This window comes from Bemisia tabaci, chromosome 2, assembly GCF_918797505.1.
Source record: "Bemisia tabaci chromosome 2, PGI_BMITA_v3".
In the NCBI taxonomy this organism is placed as follows: Eukaryota; Metazoa; Arthropoda; class Insecta; order Hemiptera; family Aleyrodidae; genus Bemisia; species Bemisia tabaci.
This window is the reverse complement of record NC_092794.1, coordinates 54,456,444-54,474,490: the sequence shown is the minus strand read 5'-3', so window position 1 is coordinate 54,474,490 and position 18,047 is coordinate 54,456,444. Positions and strand designations below refer to the sequence as shown.

Sequence of the window (18,047 nt, the reverse complement as noted above, 5' to 3'; positions counted from 1 at the left end):
AGACTATTTAGAAACGTTTTCACCTGTGGTAAGGCACTCTACACTAAGACTACTATTTGCTTTATCTGTACACTTCAATTTAAATTGTTATCATTTTGATGCCATGAATGCATTTCTCCACGGAGAACTAAATGAACAAATTTATGTGAAACCGCCAGAAGGTCTCATTCTTCCTGAAAACAAAGTGTTACGCCTCAAGAAAGCTGTTTACGGTCTAAAACAAGCACCTCGTTCTTGGAACTCACAAGTAAACTCAGTTCTCATCAATAGTAATTATCAACGCTCTAAACATGAACCGTGTGTCTATTATAAAAGACACGACAAAAAATTAACAATTATTGCAGTTTTTGTTGATGACTTCTTCACGTTTAGTAATGATCAGGAAGAAACTAAATTCTTGAAGAAAAAACTGTTCAAATCTTTCAACCTTAAAGACTTAGGAAAAATATCTAATTGTCTAGGTATGGCTGTCACTCAAAATGAAAAATCTAAAACAATTAAATTAAGTCATGAAAAGTGCATTTTAGAATTACTCGAAAAATTCAACATGACCAACTGCAAACCAGTCTCCACTCCAATTATCAAAACACAATTTGATGATCTACCAGCCGATCCAAGTTTAGAAAAAACCTATCAGCAACTCATTGGCTCCTTATTGTATCTCTCCGTCACAAGTAGACCAGATATTTCTTATGCTGTTACCTTCCTTAGTCAATTCTCAAAACGGCCTAATCATCAACATTGGACCAGTGCCAAACGCATTCTTCGTTACCTAAAAGGTACTTCCAATCACTGCCTTACTTACAAAAAATCAAACAACAATCTGATGGGGTTTGCAGATTCAGATTGGGCCAACAACGATGAAAAAAGGAAATCCTTCTCTGGGAATGTCTTCATTTTCTCAAATGGTGCAGTATCCTGGGAATGTCACAAGCAACGCACTGTCGCTCTTTCCAGTACAGAGGCTGAATATCTGTCGCTCTCCGACGCCTCGAAAGAAGCAATCTACCTCAAAAATCTTCTTGAAGAATTAACCGGAATATCTGGACCAATCACACTCAACTGTGACAATCAAAGTACCCTGGCACTTGCAGAGAATCCAGTTCATCATAGGCGAACAAAACACATAGATGTACGTCACCATTACATTCGAGAACAAGTTGAAAACAAACAAATCATCCTCAATTACGTTCCTGATGAGCAAATGGTCGCAGATGTGTTAACAAAGCCAATTCCTAATCCAAAGTTGAAATTCTGTGCAAATGGCTTCGGTCTCAAAGTGTAAAATTCTAATAAAATTTTCCTTGAATATATTTGGCTTAAAAGCAAAGTTCTATTTTTAAACGCGAATCTTTTAAATAATAATAAAAAAAAAAAAAAATTCAATTTACATCTTTTTAACTTTCGTGTTTAATTTTATTCATTGCCAGATTGAGGAGAAGTGTTTTTATGTGTTAAATTTTTAGCAATCTGTCATTTCAATTTTTTCCTCAAATGAATTTCTTCCATTTTTTCACATTGCCAAATTGAGGAGAAGTGTTGAAGTGCAAGTTGGCAATGCAGTGTAAAACTGTTAAGTTGGTAGTACGGAGTACTAACCTAGTCGTGTGAGACTGCGTGCTGTAGCGTAGTCAGGTTTTCTTACATAATGTGATAACTAGAATAAATCACTGTTCGGTCATCTTAACTCTCTTCAATGCCTTCCTTTTTTACATATTATCCACTGCTTTAATTAAGCTACCTCAACAAACGTCATCTTTATGTCAAGTTTCTACGAGTCACCGTTTTTGCTTAATCCGCAGTTAAAGTTTCGATGATTTGCTTAATATGTTAAGGCAGTTCGGCAATAAAGAGTCAAATGGATCCCTCACAGGGCTCGAGAACAAGCTGGCTGTGAGACAAGATAGAACCCAGCATGTTTGGACACATCATTATCAGTGTATTGTGATCAGAAGTCACTACTGCTAAGCTGCAATCTTGTCTCGGATTCCGCACGATTTTTTTCCCACTCTAATCAGTTTTTTGAACACTATGCAATAGAGCATTCTCACCAACGTAAATGAAAATGGTCAAAAATACCAAAGGCGCTGTCTTTATCTACTGAGAAAATTATCAAAACTTCAACTGCGGATCGTGAGAAAACGCTTGTAGAAACTTGGCACGAGGAGACTTCAGATCAGCATCAATAAAAGAGTTTAATGAGATTAAAAAAATTGGAAATCGATGTTGGCACACGTTCCCATTTGGGCTTTGTGGGTCCTTCCTAAAGAGCAATGGACATTTCTCCAAATGGTTGCAATCATTGATGACCTGATTAGTAAAAACTGAATGTTTGTTTACTTATTTTGCTTCCCATAGGTGGTAGGTATCGTAACGCGCAAAGATCTTGCTCGTTTCCGACTGTGGGTGCATCGAGGCAACATGAGGCTTAAAGAGCTCCGTGTACATTCCTGACCTCCCCTGAACTCACTTTTTAAATGAATTTTGCAATGTCGGTAGGAATGGTGCTTACTTTACCTAATTTGCAGCTCTGGCTGATTAAGAAATGTTTGCAGATTACTTCACTTAAATATTGTTTTCCTTTTTCTGTTAGCTCTAATACTTTCTTCCTACTTGGTTTTTGTGTGCATGAAATATGACTCATGAGTAAAATAATCTGATGGCTTTTTTTGATTCGCACATAAGTTAATTTATTACGTTTAGAGGTAACAAGCAGTGGAGGGAAATGGTTTTATTGATTGATATACAGAGATGGAACTCTGTTTCAAACGTTTCACCAAATGCTATAATTTCTTCCAATTTTCCAAACTTCTGTGGGTAGTGCATATCGACAGTGAAACTACCAGACCACGAATCTCACTCCCTCTAGGTGTTATAAATTCTCTGCTTCTAATTTATTTTTTCGACGGAGAACAAATCAATTACATTCCTTGAAGGTTTCACAAGAGTTTTCCTCGCACAGAGAAGAAAAATAACAGAAGATTTCAAGAATTGATGATAAAAATATTTAAAAAATAAAGTATGACAAGAAGTCTACAAAGTCACAGACCGAGATATATGGGCTGGTGGTTTTAACGTCGACATGTGTTGAGGAACATGAGTTCAGGAAGATGAACTTATACAAAACAATTATTTTCTCTTCCATGGTTGATCTTTATTAGAACTTAAATTCTGAGACTGAATCAGCCTGAGGCCTAAAATAACAAGGTTTCACAAGCATGCTACCACCAGACTTGTTTTCTGTATTGAATGAAATTTTTCAATAATGATAGAAATACAAGGAATGAAACAGTAAGACTCCAGAGGACAATAAAATCCGAGGATATTAATCAGAGGATATTATATATAATATAATAGACAAATATTTGAATATTAAGAAGTTGAACAAACAAGTTGGTATAGTTTAAATGCAATCTTCATTTAAATGAACTAGAGTTGATGATGGATAAATTTTCTTCTTCAGCTACATCTGAGTCCATCCTTTTCAAGGCAGAGTATCACAAGGGCAATTGGTGACAAAATACAAAGTAGCAATGCAACATGAAATTATACGATTATAGGACTATCTTGTCTTGAAGGTGATCCAGAAATTTAATTTAGTGCATTTTTCCCAAAATGTTAGGTTAAAGGTAGCAAATGAAAAAACTAATTGCTGCCATAGACGTTATCGAGACACTCTAAAGGCATATTCTCAATGCTTCTTAGTTGATAACCTGGTGTCTCTCCTCTCTTCATGCACATATGAAATAAATGAATGATTCTGAAAATGAATTTAAGCTTATCTCGAGGTCAATTTTTATCACACTACCTGGCTGAAATTCACTTTTCTCATTATTCGATAACCATTCAAGATTAAGCTTCTTGAGCGAGTACTTGTAATCCTCACTTTGCCTTAAGTGAGAAAACTTGTGCTTTATTATTTATTTGCTGAATTATAATGAACGTTCCTAGATAATAGTAATGTGATGCAATTACATTGATTCCCTTTTCTACAAGGGAAAAAAATGTTCTGCTTTTTACGTTTCCTACCCTCAGTTATCTAGAACTGATCATTTATTTTCTAAGCCCTTATTCTTGAAAAATGTACCTTTGTAAAGATTAACTGCCAAGCTCCTCAAGGAATTAGTCACAATTTTGGGCAACTTGCTTCAATTGGAATTTGGAGCGTCAGGTTGTATCTGTAAGACTTGATTAGAATTAAATATGTTTGTTTCTGATTGTTATTGTTATCCTTATATTTTTGGTCTGTATCATTTGGATTTCTGATAAATTGTTATCATTTACATTGTTATTGTTGAAACTTGTGCTCTACTGACTATAAAAATAAACAAAATCAGTGAGCAATCATTCAAGTTGTTTTTATCTTGTATTCCAAATGTGAGTTCAGTAAAAACTAAGAAAAGTACAAACCGTATTCAGATCAACTTTCAAAACACTATTCATTTGAAAGAAGTGAAAAGGTTTTGAAGTCAAAATCATGCATTTAAAAAAGCAATTTTCCTTAAAACCCTTTCGAACTCATAAGTGACAAACATGAAGTGTATAAAGCAATTTTCGTACCTCTCTCTTACCGTAGAGGAAAAGTTCACGTGCAGAGAGCGCTTCGGCGGTCCCTCTGTTTTGGTTTAAACAACGACATCAACAACAATAAAAAAAATAACAACATTATTATTTTTCGGCCTATGAATTCGGCTTGTAATTCTTATTGTTCCTCATATTCTAATTGAAACCCCTTTACTGCTAACCATTCTTAGAGAGCAAGAAATGTATTTTGTAGTAAAGAAAGGAGAAAGAAGTTAAGAGAGTATTACGTTACTTGCAAGGTAGCGCTGACAAAAAACTTGTGTTTCATAAGAAAAAAAATGATGAGATTGTGGCATATGCAGATGCTGACTGGGGTGGTTGCAAATTGGACAGAAAATCTTTCACCGGCTTTATATTTAAATTGTCAGATGGACCTATTGTGTGGGAGAGCCAGTATGAGACCCAACCACTTGATGTCGCCTTCTTCCCTCTTCTGAAAAGACATGGGAGGAAGGTATTGACAGATTGGAAGAGCAAAGAAGGTTGCAGAGAGACTTGCGTTCCAAAAAGTGAATTCTCTAAGCTCCTGACAAAGCTCTTAGAGATGTTACAGGTCTTCTGATAATCTCAAAGCAGGCTTCGAAGCATGCGGCATTAAGCCTTTGCACAGGCAAAAACTCCTTAAACGTTTAGCTGCTAACACCCCTAGTGCTAAGGATGGGAGCATCATAGAGGACACTGTTGTTAATATTTTGAACGAGATGAGTTACGGAGCTGCATCAACCCTCCGACGACCCAGAAAGACAAAGCTAAATGTCCCTCCTGGCAAATACGTCAGCTTGGAGAACTTTGAGGAGGAGTCCTCAGAAACGGATGGAGAGGTTGATGCAGACTGCCCTGTCTCAGGAAGTGAAGGCGATGCGACAAGTGATGAATCCGATGACAATATCATTGACAATCAAACAAGGCATCCGAGAAATCCAAGGAGCTCATCTCTTACTAATGATCTGGTCAAGTGAAGAGGTAAAAGTTTGAAAGGGGTCCGTCCACTGACGGAGCAAATCAAAGAAAATGACTGGTTGTTAGTTAGATTACCGAGTGCAACTAACAGAACATCAGGGTGTCTTTTTTTGGGAATGGTTCAAGATACAAAGTTTTAATTGGAGACAATCTCAGTAGTCATCTGTCCTTGAAAGTAATAGAGTCATATCTATTACATCGACAAACTTCTCTCTTTACGTCTAGCACCAAAGCTCAGTGATTCTCAAATCCACCCCAACAACTTTGAGAAAATGAAGGTCCAACGCACTACTCAGGTATTCAGCACATCTATTGCATCAGCTCTGTATACTGATGTTGCCTGAAAGTCCATCTCATATGCACGCATAGACCTGGCCTTACTTTGGGAAAAAGGAGACAATTTATTTTTTTTAACTCCTGCCTTTTTCATCCCAAAAAAAGTGCAATCAGTCTTTGCACAGAAGCAAGGACTATCAAGTTGAATGCCTCTATGAAATGCTCACATTTTTTACCAATTGAAAGGTCACTAATGGAAACAGAGAAGATGCTAGAGAAACACTTAATTACATGGAGGGTTTTCAGCAGTCAGCCAGAGGCTTGCTTGATCTTTGGTCCGAACTATTGCATCCGCATTTAGAGAATGTAACTTTTATTCAACCGCCTCCTTTCAGTCCTATTTCTTCTGCTACTGCGAACGAGGAAAAGTATACGAAAACAAAAAGCAATTCAAGAAATTATAACTGAAAAATTATTAATTTTTCTGCATTGTTGAATGGAATACTATCCATCAATTCATCTCGAATACAGTTATCTATTGATGAAGTCAACAGCCTTAAGAAGGATGTAACTCTTTTCTTCAAAATGCAAACTTCTTGTTTCTCTAAAATTTTAGACCCCGAGCAATTTCAAATCTAAAGTACAAATATGGAGGAAAGTTTCACTTTTATCAATGATGAATTTTCCGAGTTTAATTCCCATAATCTTCAATTAAAATTCTTTGAAAATAAGCAATTATACGATTCGCCACAAAAAATAAATCTTGGTCAGGTTTTGAAACGCAGGAAAAGAAGGAGAAAAATATTTTGTAAGATTACCTGAAGGTACAAATTTAAAACTTCTCATCAACTTATTCCTGTAGAAGAGTCTAGTGCTTATACAGGGTTATTCAAAAGTTACGCACCACTGGCCATAACTTTAGTTCTAATTATGATATCGATTTGCGGTTTGTGGCGTCCTTCCTCATATCGAGGGGGAAACTTTTTGAGGTACTTTTCAGTTCTTCACCCCCCCAGGGGGAGGGGGGGCGGGGGGCAACTCAAAAATTTCAAATAGCAACCCCCATCATGTGATACATCGTTAGAAAGAGCATGAAAAAAGAAAATTTTTGGCGCAAACCGGAAGTCGATCTGACCCCCCTGTCAAAAGTTAGGGGGGTCCAAAGGTTATTTAGGGGGTCCGTACCTTCATTTTTTAGAGTAGCTTCGGCGGCTCCTGGACATACCGTTTCTCTTTTCAAAGAGTCCTCGAATACTCCAAGTCTGATACCGAAGTCTTCATATTGCCCCCGGGCCACCACAGCCCCCCCCTTCCCCCCCGTAGGGGGGTGGGATGGGTCTGTTACAATGAAACATTGCATTAAAATGCGAAAAGTCACAGAGGAGCTTCAAACTTAGCATCAAATCCGAGTGGAACTTCTTGCCGATGTTAACGCAAACGCAGCCTGCGACTTTAAAGTGAGTTTTCAAAACTCTTAGCCCCCTGCCCCCCCTCATTTTTGGTTGCAGAGCGGGTAAAAACCGGGAAATTCACTACAAATAATGCCCGAAACTAATGTCCAACTTGAGGAGGACCCTTGAAACGTTGCGATCAGTCGGAGCATTGGAATACAAGGACTGCCACCCCCTTAAAGTACGGAAACATCCAAAACACCCCCACTGCCCCCCTCATTTTTCGTTGCGGAGCGGGTAAAAACCGGAAAAATCGCCAGAAATGATGGACCGGTTCTTACCAGCTCTGCAACGAAAAAAGAGAGGGGCAGCGGGGGTTTTATGGATGTTTCCGTCCTTAAAGTGGGCGGCAGTTCCTGTGTTGCAGTTCTCCGACTGAGCGCAACGTTTCAAGGGTTCTCGTCAAGTTCTACAGTGGTTTCGGGCATCATTTCTGGCGATTTTCCCGGTTTTTACCCGCTCCGCAACGAAAAATGAGGGGGGCAGCGGGGGTGTTTTGGATGTTTCCGTACTTTAAGGGGGTGGCAGTCCTTGTATTCCAATGCTCCGACTGATCGCAACGTTTCAAGGGTCCTCCTCAAGTTGGACATTAGTTTCGGGCATTATTTGTAGTGAATTTCCCGGTTTTTACCCGCTTTGCAACCAAAAATGAGGGGGGGCAGGGGGCTAAGAGTTTTGAAAACTCACTTTAAAGTCGCAGGCTGCGTTTGCGTTAACATCGGCAAGAAGTTCCACTCGGATTTGATGCTAAGTTTGAAGCTCCTCTGTGACTTTTCGCATTTTAATGCAATGTTTCATTGTAACAGGCCCATCCCCCCCCCCCCCCCTACGGGGGGGAAGGGGGGGGCTGTGGTGGCCCGGGGGCAATATGAAGACTTCGGTATCAGACTTGGAGTATTCGAGGACTCTTTGAAAAGAGAAACGGTATGTCCAGGAGCCGCCGAAGCTACTCTAAAAAATGAAGGTACGGACCCCCTAAATAACCTTTGGACCCCCCTAACTTTTGACAGGGGGGTCAGATCGACTTCCGGTTTGCGCCAAAAATTTTCTTTTTTCATGCTCTTTCTAACGATGTATCACATGATGGGGGTTGCTTTTTGAAATTTTTGAGTTGCCCCCCGCCCCCCCTCCCCCTGGGGGGGGTGAAGAACTGAAAAGTACCTCAAAAAGTTTCCCCCTCGATATGAGGAAGGACGCCACAAACCGCAAATCGATATCATAATTAGAACTAAAGTTATGGCCAGTGGTGCGTAACTTTTGAATAACCCTGTATGTCTCTGAAAAAAACTTTAAGCTTATTTTTCAGTCAAGATAGAGTACTTGAGGACATTAAGCAGTACGCTAGTAATCTGCCAACCATGAGGACTTAGAAAACATCATTGAAGGTACATGGTGGAAGGTTAATGTGCTAATAGGGGACTCAACTGTCATACCAATATACATTTATAACGATGAAATAGAATGCGGCAATGTTTTACGCTGTCATTCAGGAGTGAATCAGCTTATCTATCACTTGCTTGTCTTTCGCCCAACAAAAGATCCAGGCTTGATCATATTTTTCCGGTTCTCATCACAAAAGCCTCAAATAAATTTTTTTTTGGAAAAGCCTGTACATTCAAACCAATAATAGACGAGCTAAATGTTCTTAAAAAAGACAGAATTTCTGTAAACATTTCTGGAACAGTACAGCAAATACAAAGGTAACAATGATGCTAGCCTTCAAAGGCAATGAAGGCAGTTCAATCAGAAAGAATGTCTTTGAACAAAGCAAGTACAGTATACAAAATTCCATCAGGCACTTAGAGTAATAAAGTCAATGGTAAGCATGTTCAAAGTGTTAGTAGGTCGTTAGTTTATACCTCTGCCAAAGAAGTGGTGTTTGTTAACCATTTGATCAAAATGGGCAAGTGAGGGTTCCCATTAGAACTGTTTGATGTACGTGTAATGATCCATACCTGAATAAGTCTGGCTGTAATGAGAAAAGGTTTGCAAATAACCTCCCATCTACTGATTGGGTCTATTCTTTTTTAAAATGCCACAGTGAAGATCTTGCGATGCTTATTTTGAAAATCTAGGTAAAACACTGAAAAACCCAGATGGCTCTCCAGTGCCAAAATCTACCATCTTTAATTACGATGAAACGAACCTTAGTGACAACCCAGGCGAGAAGAAGTGTGTATCTAAACGAGGGACTAAGTATCCAGAGAGGATAAAGAATGCTACCAAAGGCGCCATTTCCATCATGTTTTGTGGATCAGATAGAGACGTTGTTACATGATAGAGGGAGAAATCATTATAACGGTTGTCCTAGATTTAGTTGAAGTATATCAGATATGCTGAGTCAAATATCAATCAGATACGCTTGCCGCCCTATTCAGAAAGACAAATGAGCGAGATTCAGAGGGTGATGCTGAAATCAATTTATCAATACAACGCGCCAAACGGTCTCATAGACATTCAAATATGTCCACTTTGAATAGGTCAAAAAAGGCTTTACCTCTTATTTTAGGACTTGTGGCCGTAACACTAGCTTCCTCCGTATGGGCTGGACTCTCATACACTATGGTTAATGGTCGGATTGATGAATTACGTAAGGAACATAAATATCAAATGGAGTATTTGCGTAAAATACAGATGATAAAAGATAAAAGGCAAGAAATGGAGTTCATGGCGATACGTAGGCAATTTCTTCACACGTCTCAGGGCGTACGCGAGTAAACATGTATGACGGCTGCTAACGTCACAAAAATGATAATAGAGTCAAAATTCTACGACGAATTTGATGATTTAATAAACTCACTAAAAGATGAGAGAGTCACCAGTAAAACATTCCCACCGGCTCAACTTTACAAGCTTGTTGCTCAATCACCGGAATTGCATGACACCATATACGACAAATCACCCTACTTAATTTACCATACCGGAAGATTTTCCTTCAATTTACATGAAGTTGAAGCAGGGGGAGATATAGTTAGAGGAGCCCTTCAGCTGCCTCTAATTAGGAGCACTCAAGATAATGCCATGAATATCATGGTAAAAAAAATGGATACTATATTTAAGGTTGTTAATCCCATTTTTGTGACTGCACATACGCAGCAATCGGTAGAGAATTGTAGGAGAGAGCACAACACATATTATTGTGCTGAATCGGACTTGATTCCAGCGAAAATGAGGCCCCTAAACTCAGACGTCTACAGTCATGAGGGTATGGTTATACTAAATGACAAGCAACAAGCAAACATTAAAAATAAGCGTAAAAATGACTCCTTGCAACTGATTGTCGGACCAGCCATCTGCACGAGTGATGACGCCAATATGTGGATCCTTGACAATAAAATCTTATTTTTAAGTGCATTTAATAGTTTCCAAATCAAATCAGAAACACCCTATGAATTCGACGTAAAAAAAATCAAATTTAACATAGAGGCCAATCCATCAATTTCTACATATGCAGCCTCCAACACCAAACACCCTGCAATGCACCAAAACAACCCTTGCAAACAAATCCCAAGACGAGAGTCGTATTTTGTTCGACGAAACATGTTTTCTGTTTTCTGAGACGTATTTTGTTTGGAAGACATATGGGAACATGTTACAAAAGAAACGGATATTTGTGTCACTTTCTACGACCAATGAGAAGGAAGCTTCAAGGTCACTCGAGTACAATTGTTGCAACAGTGTAAAAGCCGGAACATTCCTATTTTGTTTGCGTTTTTCGATTGTAATCCGCGAGCAGCTCTGCAATCTTTTGTTTGTTTACATTTGTTTAGGTTAGGTTTTTTTAATTAATTTTCTTATTAGTAAACGACGTTTGATAGTATGGAAATTTACTTCATTAATAGTATCCTAAAGAGAAGGAAAAGGATTCGCGATGTGCTGCTGTTAGAAAATGGACAAAATATTTTCGAAGTTATTCAAGCAACAACCATTAGAACATACAATCCCCATCCCAAGTTTTCCCGATACGTCTCCGATTGGCTGTTTGACTATAGTAAGAATGACTTTTTTCGTATCTATCGAATGTCTCAAGTAACATATAATAAGCTGCTTAATTTTATTTGTGAGAAATATCCATTGTATGAACGGAACTACGCTTGTGGGAGGACGAATGTGCCCTCTAATGTGAAGTTATTGGTAACTCTTGAGTATCTGGCTGCGCAAGGGTGTATAAGAAAGATTGGTGACAAATATGGCCCTGTAATTCGCGTCACTTTTATAAAATCCTATTTTTAAGTGCATTTAATAGTTTCCAAATCAAATCAGAAACACCCTATGAATTCGACGTAAAAAAAATCAAATTTAACATAGAGGCCAATCCATCAATTTCTACATATGCAGCCTCCAACACCAAACACCCTGCAATGCACCAAAACAACCCTTGCAAACAAATCCCAAGACGAGAGTTGTATTTTGTTCGACGAAACATGTTTTCTGTTTTCTGTAATTCATGTCACTTTTTTTCGCAGCCAATGAGAGTGGAGCTGCCAAAAGTGAGGTTAGAAATCCTGTTGCTTTTTTGTTACAGCTGAAACAGTCCTATTTTTTTAACTGTGTAATATTTTTGTTATCCGCGAGGAGCGCTGCGTATTGATTTGTTTGTTTACTTTTCGTTTGTAAACAAAAGTGTCCAGGAATAGAGAGAAGTTTTGTGAATACCGTCGTTAGTCATGGAAATATATATCATTAATAATATAGTAAATCGACGAAGAAGGATAAGGGATCGTGTCGTCCAAATGATGCTTCCACAGAATCATCAGCAGATGTATCACGCTATCATCAAAACCTGCAATCCGCACCCTAAGTTTTCCAAGTATGACTGTCTTACTATTTACTCTGGAGAAAATTAAGTCATTTAAGTTCTTTCTCTATCTCAAACAATTCAAAGTTCTGGAACAAAGCCTAGCAGCCCATGAGAGTTAAGCAGGAAACTACCTCTGAGTGTTCACTGGTTAAAGCGCGAGACGGAAATCTCAAGTTTCGAAACGTCTCCACTCCTGAACGATAGCCTCAGACAATGAAGAGCGAAAGATAAGTTGTAGAAGCAGAGGGGGTGATTGATAGTAGTCCCTCGAAGTTCAGCGAAATTGTCTGGAACACACTTGGTGCAGTGATAAATCCAGCACTTTCCAAAACATGCTCCAAGTTCAATTACCTGAGTTGTTAAACGTGTAAGTCAGGTAAGTGATGAAACAAAACACACAGCTAATTATTAATGCTGCTTGGTCTATCAGCAAATAAAGAAACCTCTATTTAAAAGATAATCAATAACAGTTTTATACATTTTCCTTTGTTGCTTTTCATCTAATGCCTTGGTCTGATTTTCCTATTTCAGATATGTGAATGATTGGCTTATCGATTACTGTCCATCTGATTTTTAGATCTGATCTAGATTTTTCATCTGATCTTAGAAGAAAGCACCTTTCCGGCACCGTTACAGCCTCCAACACCAAACACCACTCTCGAAGAAGCCCGCAAACAACAGTACAACCCAAACTCCATTTTGTTCAGAGCAACCGCCGACCACAAAATTTTAAACACCAGAAATCACCAGTCGAGAAGCTGCACCAGATGGAGGCTAATCGAAATTGACTACCAACGACCGCAAAGGCACGCATCTGTAACCTTCCATCCCGGCTACAGAAAACACATGAAAGCCTTCCTGAAGGAGCAAAAGCGACGTAACAAGATTTTCAACCAAACAACAAAACCCCCGAAGTACCGTACCAACCCACTGCAGTACGATCCCTTGAGCCCAGCTCTCTAACTTAAACAAAAAGCATTTAAATTAGAAAGGAAAAACCGCTAAATTCAAACGAAACACTGTAACGGCACAAATACACCCCCCCCCCCCTGCGTTATTCCTGTTCTTATTAAATGTTCTTGTTATTAACCATTTTTTATTTTTAAGTTAATAATCTTCATTGATCTTCGCGAGTGTCTTCGCGACTCCCGACGTGAGCGGACGTGCGTTGCTTTTGCTCCGCGGAGCGCCATCTGGTGGAAGTTTAGTGAAGCGTGCTTACAGTGTTGCCAGTTGTGCAAGGTAATAGTGTGTTTTCTATTGTTTGAGCGAGTGTGTTAAAGCGTGGTTGGTGGCGGCAAGGGTGTCTTGTTGCCACATTTTTGCGAGGTTGCCAAATTTATTTTAAATTGCGTGGATTTTGATTGGCTAGTGGTGAGCGTGTGTGTGTAGTCTGTGTGTGAGTGTGTTAGTGTTCGCCACCGACCGTTACTTTTTGAACGGCGGTGGTTAGCGTTGTCTGTGTCTGGGATCCATGTGCGGCAAGGTCCTCTCCGTACACGGATACAGGTTGCAGGAGTGAGTGGACAAGGGTGTTGAGTGTGAAATTTTCTAAGTCCGAGAATGGAGACGCATAAGGAAGGGGATGCCGGTAAGGGACCGGAGGAGGTGTTGTTGGAAGATAGCGAGACGGAAGCTGAAGGGCCAGTGACGATGGATGCAGGGGGAGTCTCGAGTGTAGAGGCGATTGCTAGAGGAATTAGGACGAGTGAGGGTAGATCGATAGGAGGGGAGGACGAGGTGTTTTACACCCCTACCTCTCAGAGAAAGAGATCAAGGTCCTTTTCCGGGAGTCCCGGCGAGGGGCCTGGGAAATTGGTCCCGGTGGACCCAATGAAAGAATTGGTTATGGAGACCCAAGGTATCATCACGGCAGTGGCAAGGAAAGAGATTAAGAAGATAAGGGATGATATCGCCTCCAAGGAAGTTGAGTTCCAGAAATGGTCTCAAGTAGGAAAGATGTCAGCGAGGGCAATTTCGTATGTCAGGACAAAAATGACGGAGAACAAAAGGATGGTCGAGAAACTGCTGTGGCTTATGGATACAGAGGTTAGGACAATAATGGCGAGGAATAGATACGCATTGAGAGAGGCGATGGAAGTGAAGCTAGAAGTGCAGGAAAAGATGACAGTTGAGCTCGGGAAGATGCAGGAGTACATGGAAAAGAGTGAAAGAGAGAGAGATGAGAAACAAGAAAAGTTCTTCGCAGAGATGAGAAACCTGGTGGAGCAACAGGCTAAAGGTGTATCGAAGGTTGAAGATGTAACTAAGAAAGAAGCTGCTAGAATTATCCAGTTCAGCGAGGAACATACAAAAATAGTTGGTAATGGATTAGCGAAGGTGCTAAACGTGAGCCAAAAGTCTGTTAGCGAGATTAAGAAAGTGGACGACAGGGCGAAGGCTATCCATCAAGATGTTAAGGAAGTGAAAGAAAGTGTGGATGATGTGGAAAAGGCGGTGAAACAGGTCAGTGGAGAGGTAATAAAGGATAGTATGAAGGAGGTGAATATAGTGGTGAATGAAGTGAATAAAATGATGAAAGGAGATGAATGGGCTAAGGGCATGAAAGAGGTTAACGAGACTCTCAAGGTGGTGAAAGAAAGCATGGAAGGAGGTGAGTGGACGAGTGTGGGTGGAAAGGAGAGAAAGAAAAAGTGCACCCTGCCCGAGACTTATGCGGAAAAAGTGAGAAGTATGCAAAAGGACACAAAGGTGAAAGTGTCTCTGAGAAAAGAAGGGGAGACAGTGGGCAGTATGTAAAAGTTGCTGAAGGAAAATTTGAACCCCAAGGACCTCGGACTTAAGGTTGAGAGCATCAAAGGAATTAAAAACGGAGTTATCATGGAGATTAATAGCGAGGATGAAGGCAAAGTCCTGGATCTAGTGAAGAATAGTATGGGAGGTGATGTCGAAGTTAAAGGTGTAAAAGGAATTAATCCCCTTGTCAGAGTGGTTGGAGTGGATGAAGATGAGAAAGATGAGAGTATATGTGAAGAGATTTGGGCTAGAAACTTTGAAAGCTCGTACAAAAAGGAGGAATGGATGGAGAATGTGAAAGTTGTCGGAAGTATGAAAGTGAGGAATGCTCGAGAAAAGACGGTCTTGCCCAGGGTTAGCAGTAGAGTGAGAGGAGACATGATTGAGAGGGAGAATGTGTATATAGGCTGGCGGCGGAGTGTTGTCAAAGATTATGTAGAAGTGTATATGTGTTACAAGTGTTGTGGTTATGGACATAGCGGTAAAGAGTGCAAGAGAGAGGCAGTGTGTCACAAGTGTGGAGAGAAGAGGCACCTGAGGAAGGACTGTAAAAGTGAGGTCACAAGATGTCCTAACTGCATCAGAGGAAAGCAGCCGGCTGAGCATGCGGTCAATTCGAAGGGGTGTCCCATCTTCGAGAGAGAAATGGTGTATCAAGTGAGGAAAACGGAATGGTCTACGAATGAAGTATGAAAGTAGTGCAAGTGAACGTGGGGAAGGGTGAGGAAGCGATGAATGAGCTGAGAATGTGGTGCGTGAAGAATAGAGTGCAAGTTGCGCTGGTTCAAGAGCCGTATACTAGACCAGAGACCGGCTTACCAGTGTCAGGTGGTACAGGAGTGAGAGTGATATGTGATGAGAGTTTTGGGAGCAGAGTGAAAGCGGCTATTTATGTCTATGACGGGAGCCTTGATGTACTGAAAGTGCCGAGCGTCACTACAAAGTTATCTGCAGTGTGTGTGGTTGAAACAGAGGGCGAACGCCTTATCTGTGCGAGCATATACAGCGAAGGCAATGATAAAGAGAAGAAAAGTGTCAACATCCAGAAGATGAAAGTCTCTTTGGAACTAATGGAGAAAATTGTTGATAAGTTTGGGGAGGAGAAGGTACTTATCGGAGCCGACGCTAACGCTAAGAGTGAATGGTGGTATAGTGGAAAGAATGACGTTCGTGGGGAGATGCTTGAAGAAGCGATTGTGCGAATGGAGTTGTGCGTGCTAAACCAACCAGGGTTCCCTATGACCTTTCGGGGTTATAGAGGAAGGGAAAGTAACGTAGACGTTACACTTGTAACGCAAGACCTGGTGGAAGAGTGTGAATGGGAGGTACTTACGGATGAAGTTGGTGTCGCTTTGGCGGACCATAGAACGATAGTGATTAGAACGAAAGGGAGCGTGAGTGGAGCGCGAGTGGAGAGTGGAAGGATTAGAACGGAAGGAGTTGACTGGGAAGAGTACAGAAGGGAGCTTGAGTGGGAATGGGAAAGAAGGAAAAATTGTGACTCAGGAGAGAGAGAGCTGGAGGACAGAGTTAAGAGACTTACTGAAATAGTGGTGAAAGTGAGTGAGAAAGTGTGTGGGAGGAAGAGGAGAGGGAATGGAAGAGGAATGAAGTGGTGGAACGAGTTATTGAATGAAAAGAAAAAGGAGGTCAGGAAGAAAAGAAGAGCGTACCAGAGAGCCCAAGGCAGAGAGAGAATGAGGAAGAAGTATGAGTTGGAAAAGACCTCCAAGGAGTTCAAACGGATGATAAATAGGCAGAGATTCGAAAGTTGGAAAACATTCGTGAATGAGGTAGGGAGAAAAAATCCTTGGAGTGTCGTGTATCGTATGCAGTGTGAGAAAATGAAAACGGAGAGAGTGTTGAGTGCTATAAGTGTGAATGGAAGTGAGACAACAGATATGAATGAGACACTGCAGGTACTTTGTAGGAGGATGTTTCCGCCAGACGAAATGGAGGGAGAGAGTGAGCAGCATGCGAGAATAAGAGAGGAGATGAGAGAAGAAAGCGCGGGAGATGATGATTTGGAAGTGACGGAAGAGGAGGTCTCTAGATGCGTGGCAAACTCTTATGACCTAAGTCAGTTGCCAGTATTCATCCCTGTTTCTCACCCCCCCTCCCCCACCAAAATAAATTTACCATCACAAGCTGAGACTCCATCACATCTCGCTCCAATTTCATCAAACTCAACGACGTACTTGCAATCTCCGCACTGAGCTGGGCCCGAAGAACCCGAAAAGTGCAAAGATTGCATAGATGGCAAAGAGCTTCAGACGCCATTGTTTTCTGAAGCACCAAAATCGGAGACCATGCTGGGAAATCCCCGATCGGAGCCCCGAATTTTGCTTCACATGGCCACTGCTGACCAGAAGGACCTATCTATGGGTCAAATAAAACATAGATTGGTGGAACGCCCCCCCCCCTTCAGCAGAAATTTTCCGCGCGTTTGGAGACGGGTGAAGTGTGAAAATTAGTGAGGCACTAACAAAACGTGTTAAAATAATTTTCCAGTCTTTTCCTTCAAATTGTTCAGTGTATTCTGCCTACAAATTTAAATTTCCTATTTAAAAAAAAAATATTCAGTTATTTTCCTTTTAAGTTTTTTTTTTTCAGTTTTTCCTGTGTAGAAATTTTCAGTTTCTCTTGTGTGTGTTTTTGTAGCTAATAGTTTTATAAGCAATACGACAATACCGTACTTAGAAGTAGTAATAAGTAGTGGTATAAGGAATAGTAGTAAAGTCTTGCCGTACCTTGCAAAAGCTGCCTCTTACTCTTGACCAGATTTCCGTCAATATTTTGCATTATCCGCAAACTGCTATTACTTTCGCTTGAACCTATTGCTTTTCTGTACTTAGTTATTTCCTGAGCTTTTCTTTTGGATTGTATTTTTGCCTCTATAACTCGTGGTTTTGTGCTTACTATATAATCAGTTTGATCATGGGCAAGTGCGAGTTTAATAAAAGGTGGCTGGATGATCCCAAATACTCTGAATGGTTGTTGGATAAAGGGCCTGCTTGACCTAGCTGAAGTTATTGATTTTTTTATCAAAAACCCCTGCAAATCTAAAAAAAAAATTCAATTTCTGCAGAGGCGGACTGGAAGAAGGAAACTCGTGTTTAAAAGGTAAAAAGGCACTCAACCTATAAGTCTCTTGTCGTCTTTCGCGTGCAAAGTATAATTTTTTGAGATTTGGTACCCAAAAGGTAGATGCAAACATG

The 18,047-nt window shown here is 40.3% G+C and overlaps 2 protein-coding genes and 1 pseudogene across 7 annotated transcripts in view; all 3 read left to right on the top strand.

Moving 5' to 3' along the window:
- The window catches only part of LOC109035900 (H(+)/Cl(-) exchange transporter 7), a 46,933-nt gene extending 42,586 nt beyond the window's left edge, over window positions 1-4,347 (top strand). For all 5 annotated transcript variants that reach the window (XM_072295836.1, XM_019049727.2, XM_072295835.1 and 2 more), the window contains one exon: window positions 2,359-4,347. In XM_072295836.1, coding sequence (XP_072151937.1) covers window positions 2,359-2,454 — 96 coding nt within the window. In that variant the 3' untranslated portion in view covers window positions 2,455-4,347. The remainder of the gene's footprint in view (window positions 1-2,358) is intronic.
- A 4,190-nt stretch (window positions 4,348-8,537) lies between these two features.
- LOC140223919 (uncharacterized) lies at window positions 8,538-9,906 on the top strand (annotated as a pseudogene).
- Window positions 9,557-16,414, top strand: LOC140223828 (uncharacterized). 2 transcript variants are annotated; one of them, XM_072295840.1, is made up of 2 exons: window positions 9,557-11,262; window positions 12,604-16,414. In XM_072295840.1, the coding sequence occupies exon 2, from the start codon at window positions 13,636-13,638 to the stop codon at window positions 14,830-14,832; it is 1,197 nt and encodes a 398-aa protein (XP_072151941.1). In that variant the 5' UTR covers window positions 9,557-11,262; window positions 12,604-13,635; the 3' UTR covers window positions 14,833-16,414. The 2 variants fall into 2 exon arrangements, with proteins under 2 accessions (XP_072151941.1, XP_072151940.1); XM_072295839.1 differs by having other exon boundaries at window positions 9,557-12,081.
- The last annotated feature ends 1,633 nt before the right edge of the window (window positions 16,415-18,047 follow it).

Excerpts from the sequence above, each read along its gene's own strand:
- LOC140223828 (XM_072295840.1), top strand. The coding sequence starts at position 13,636 with ATGGAGACGCATAAGGAAGGGGATGCCGGTAAGGGACCGGAGGAGGTG.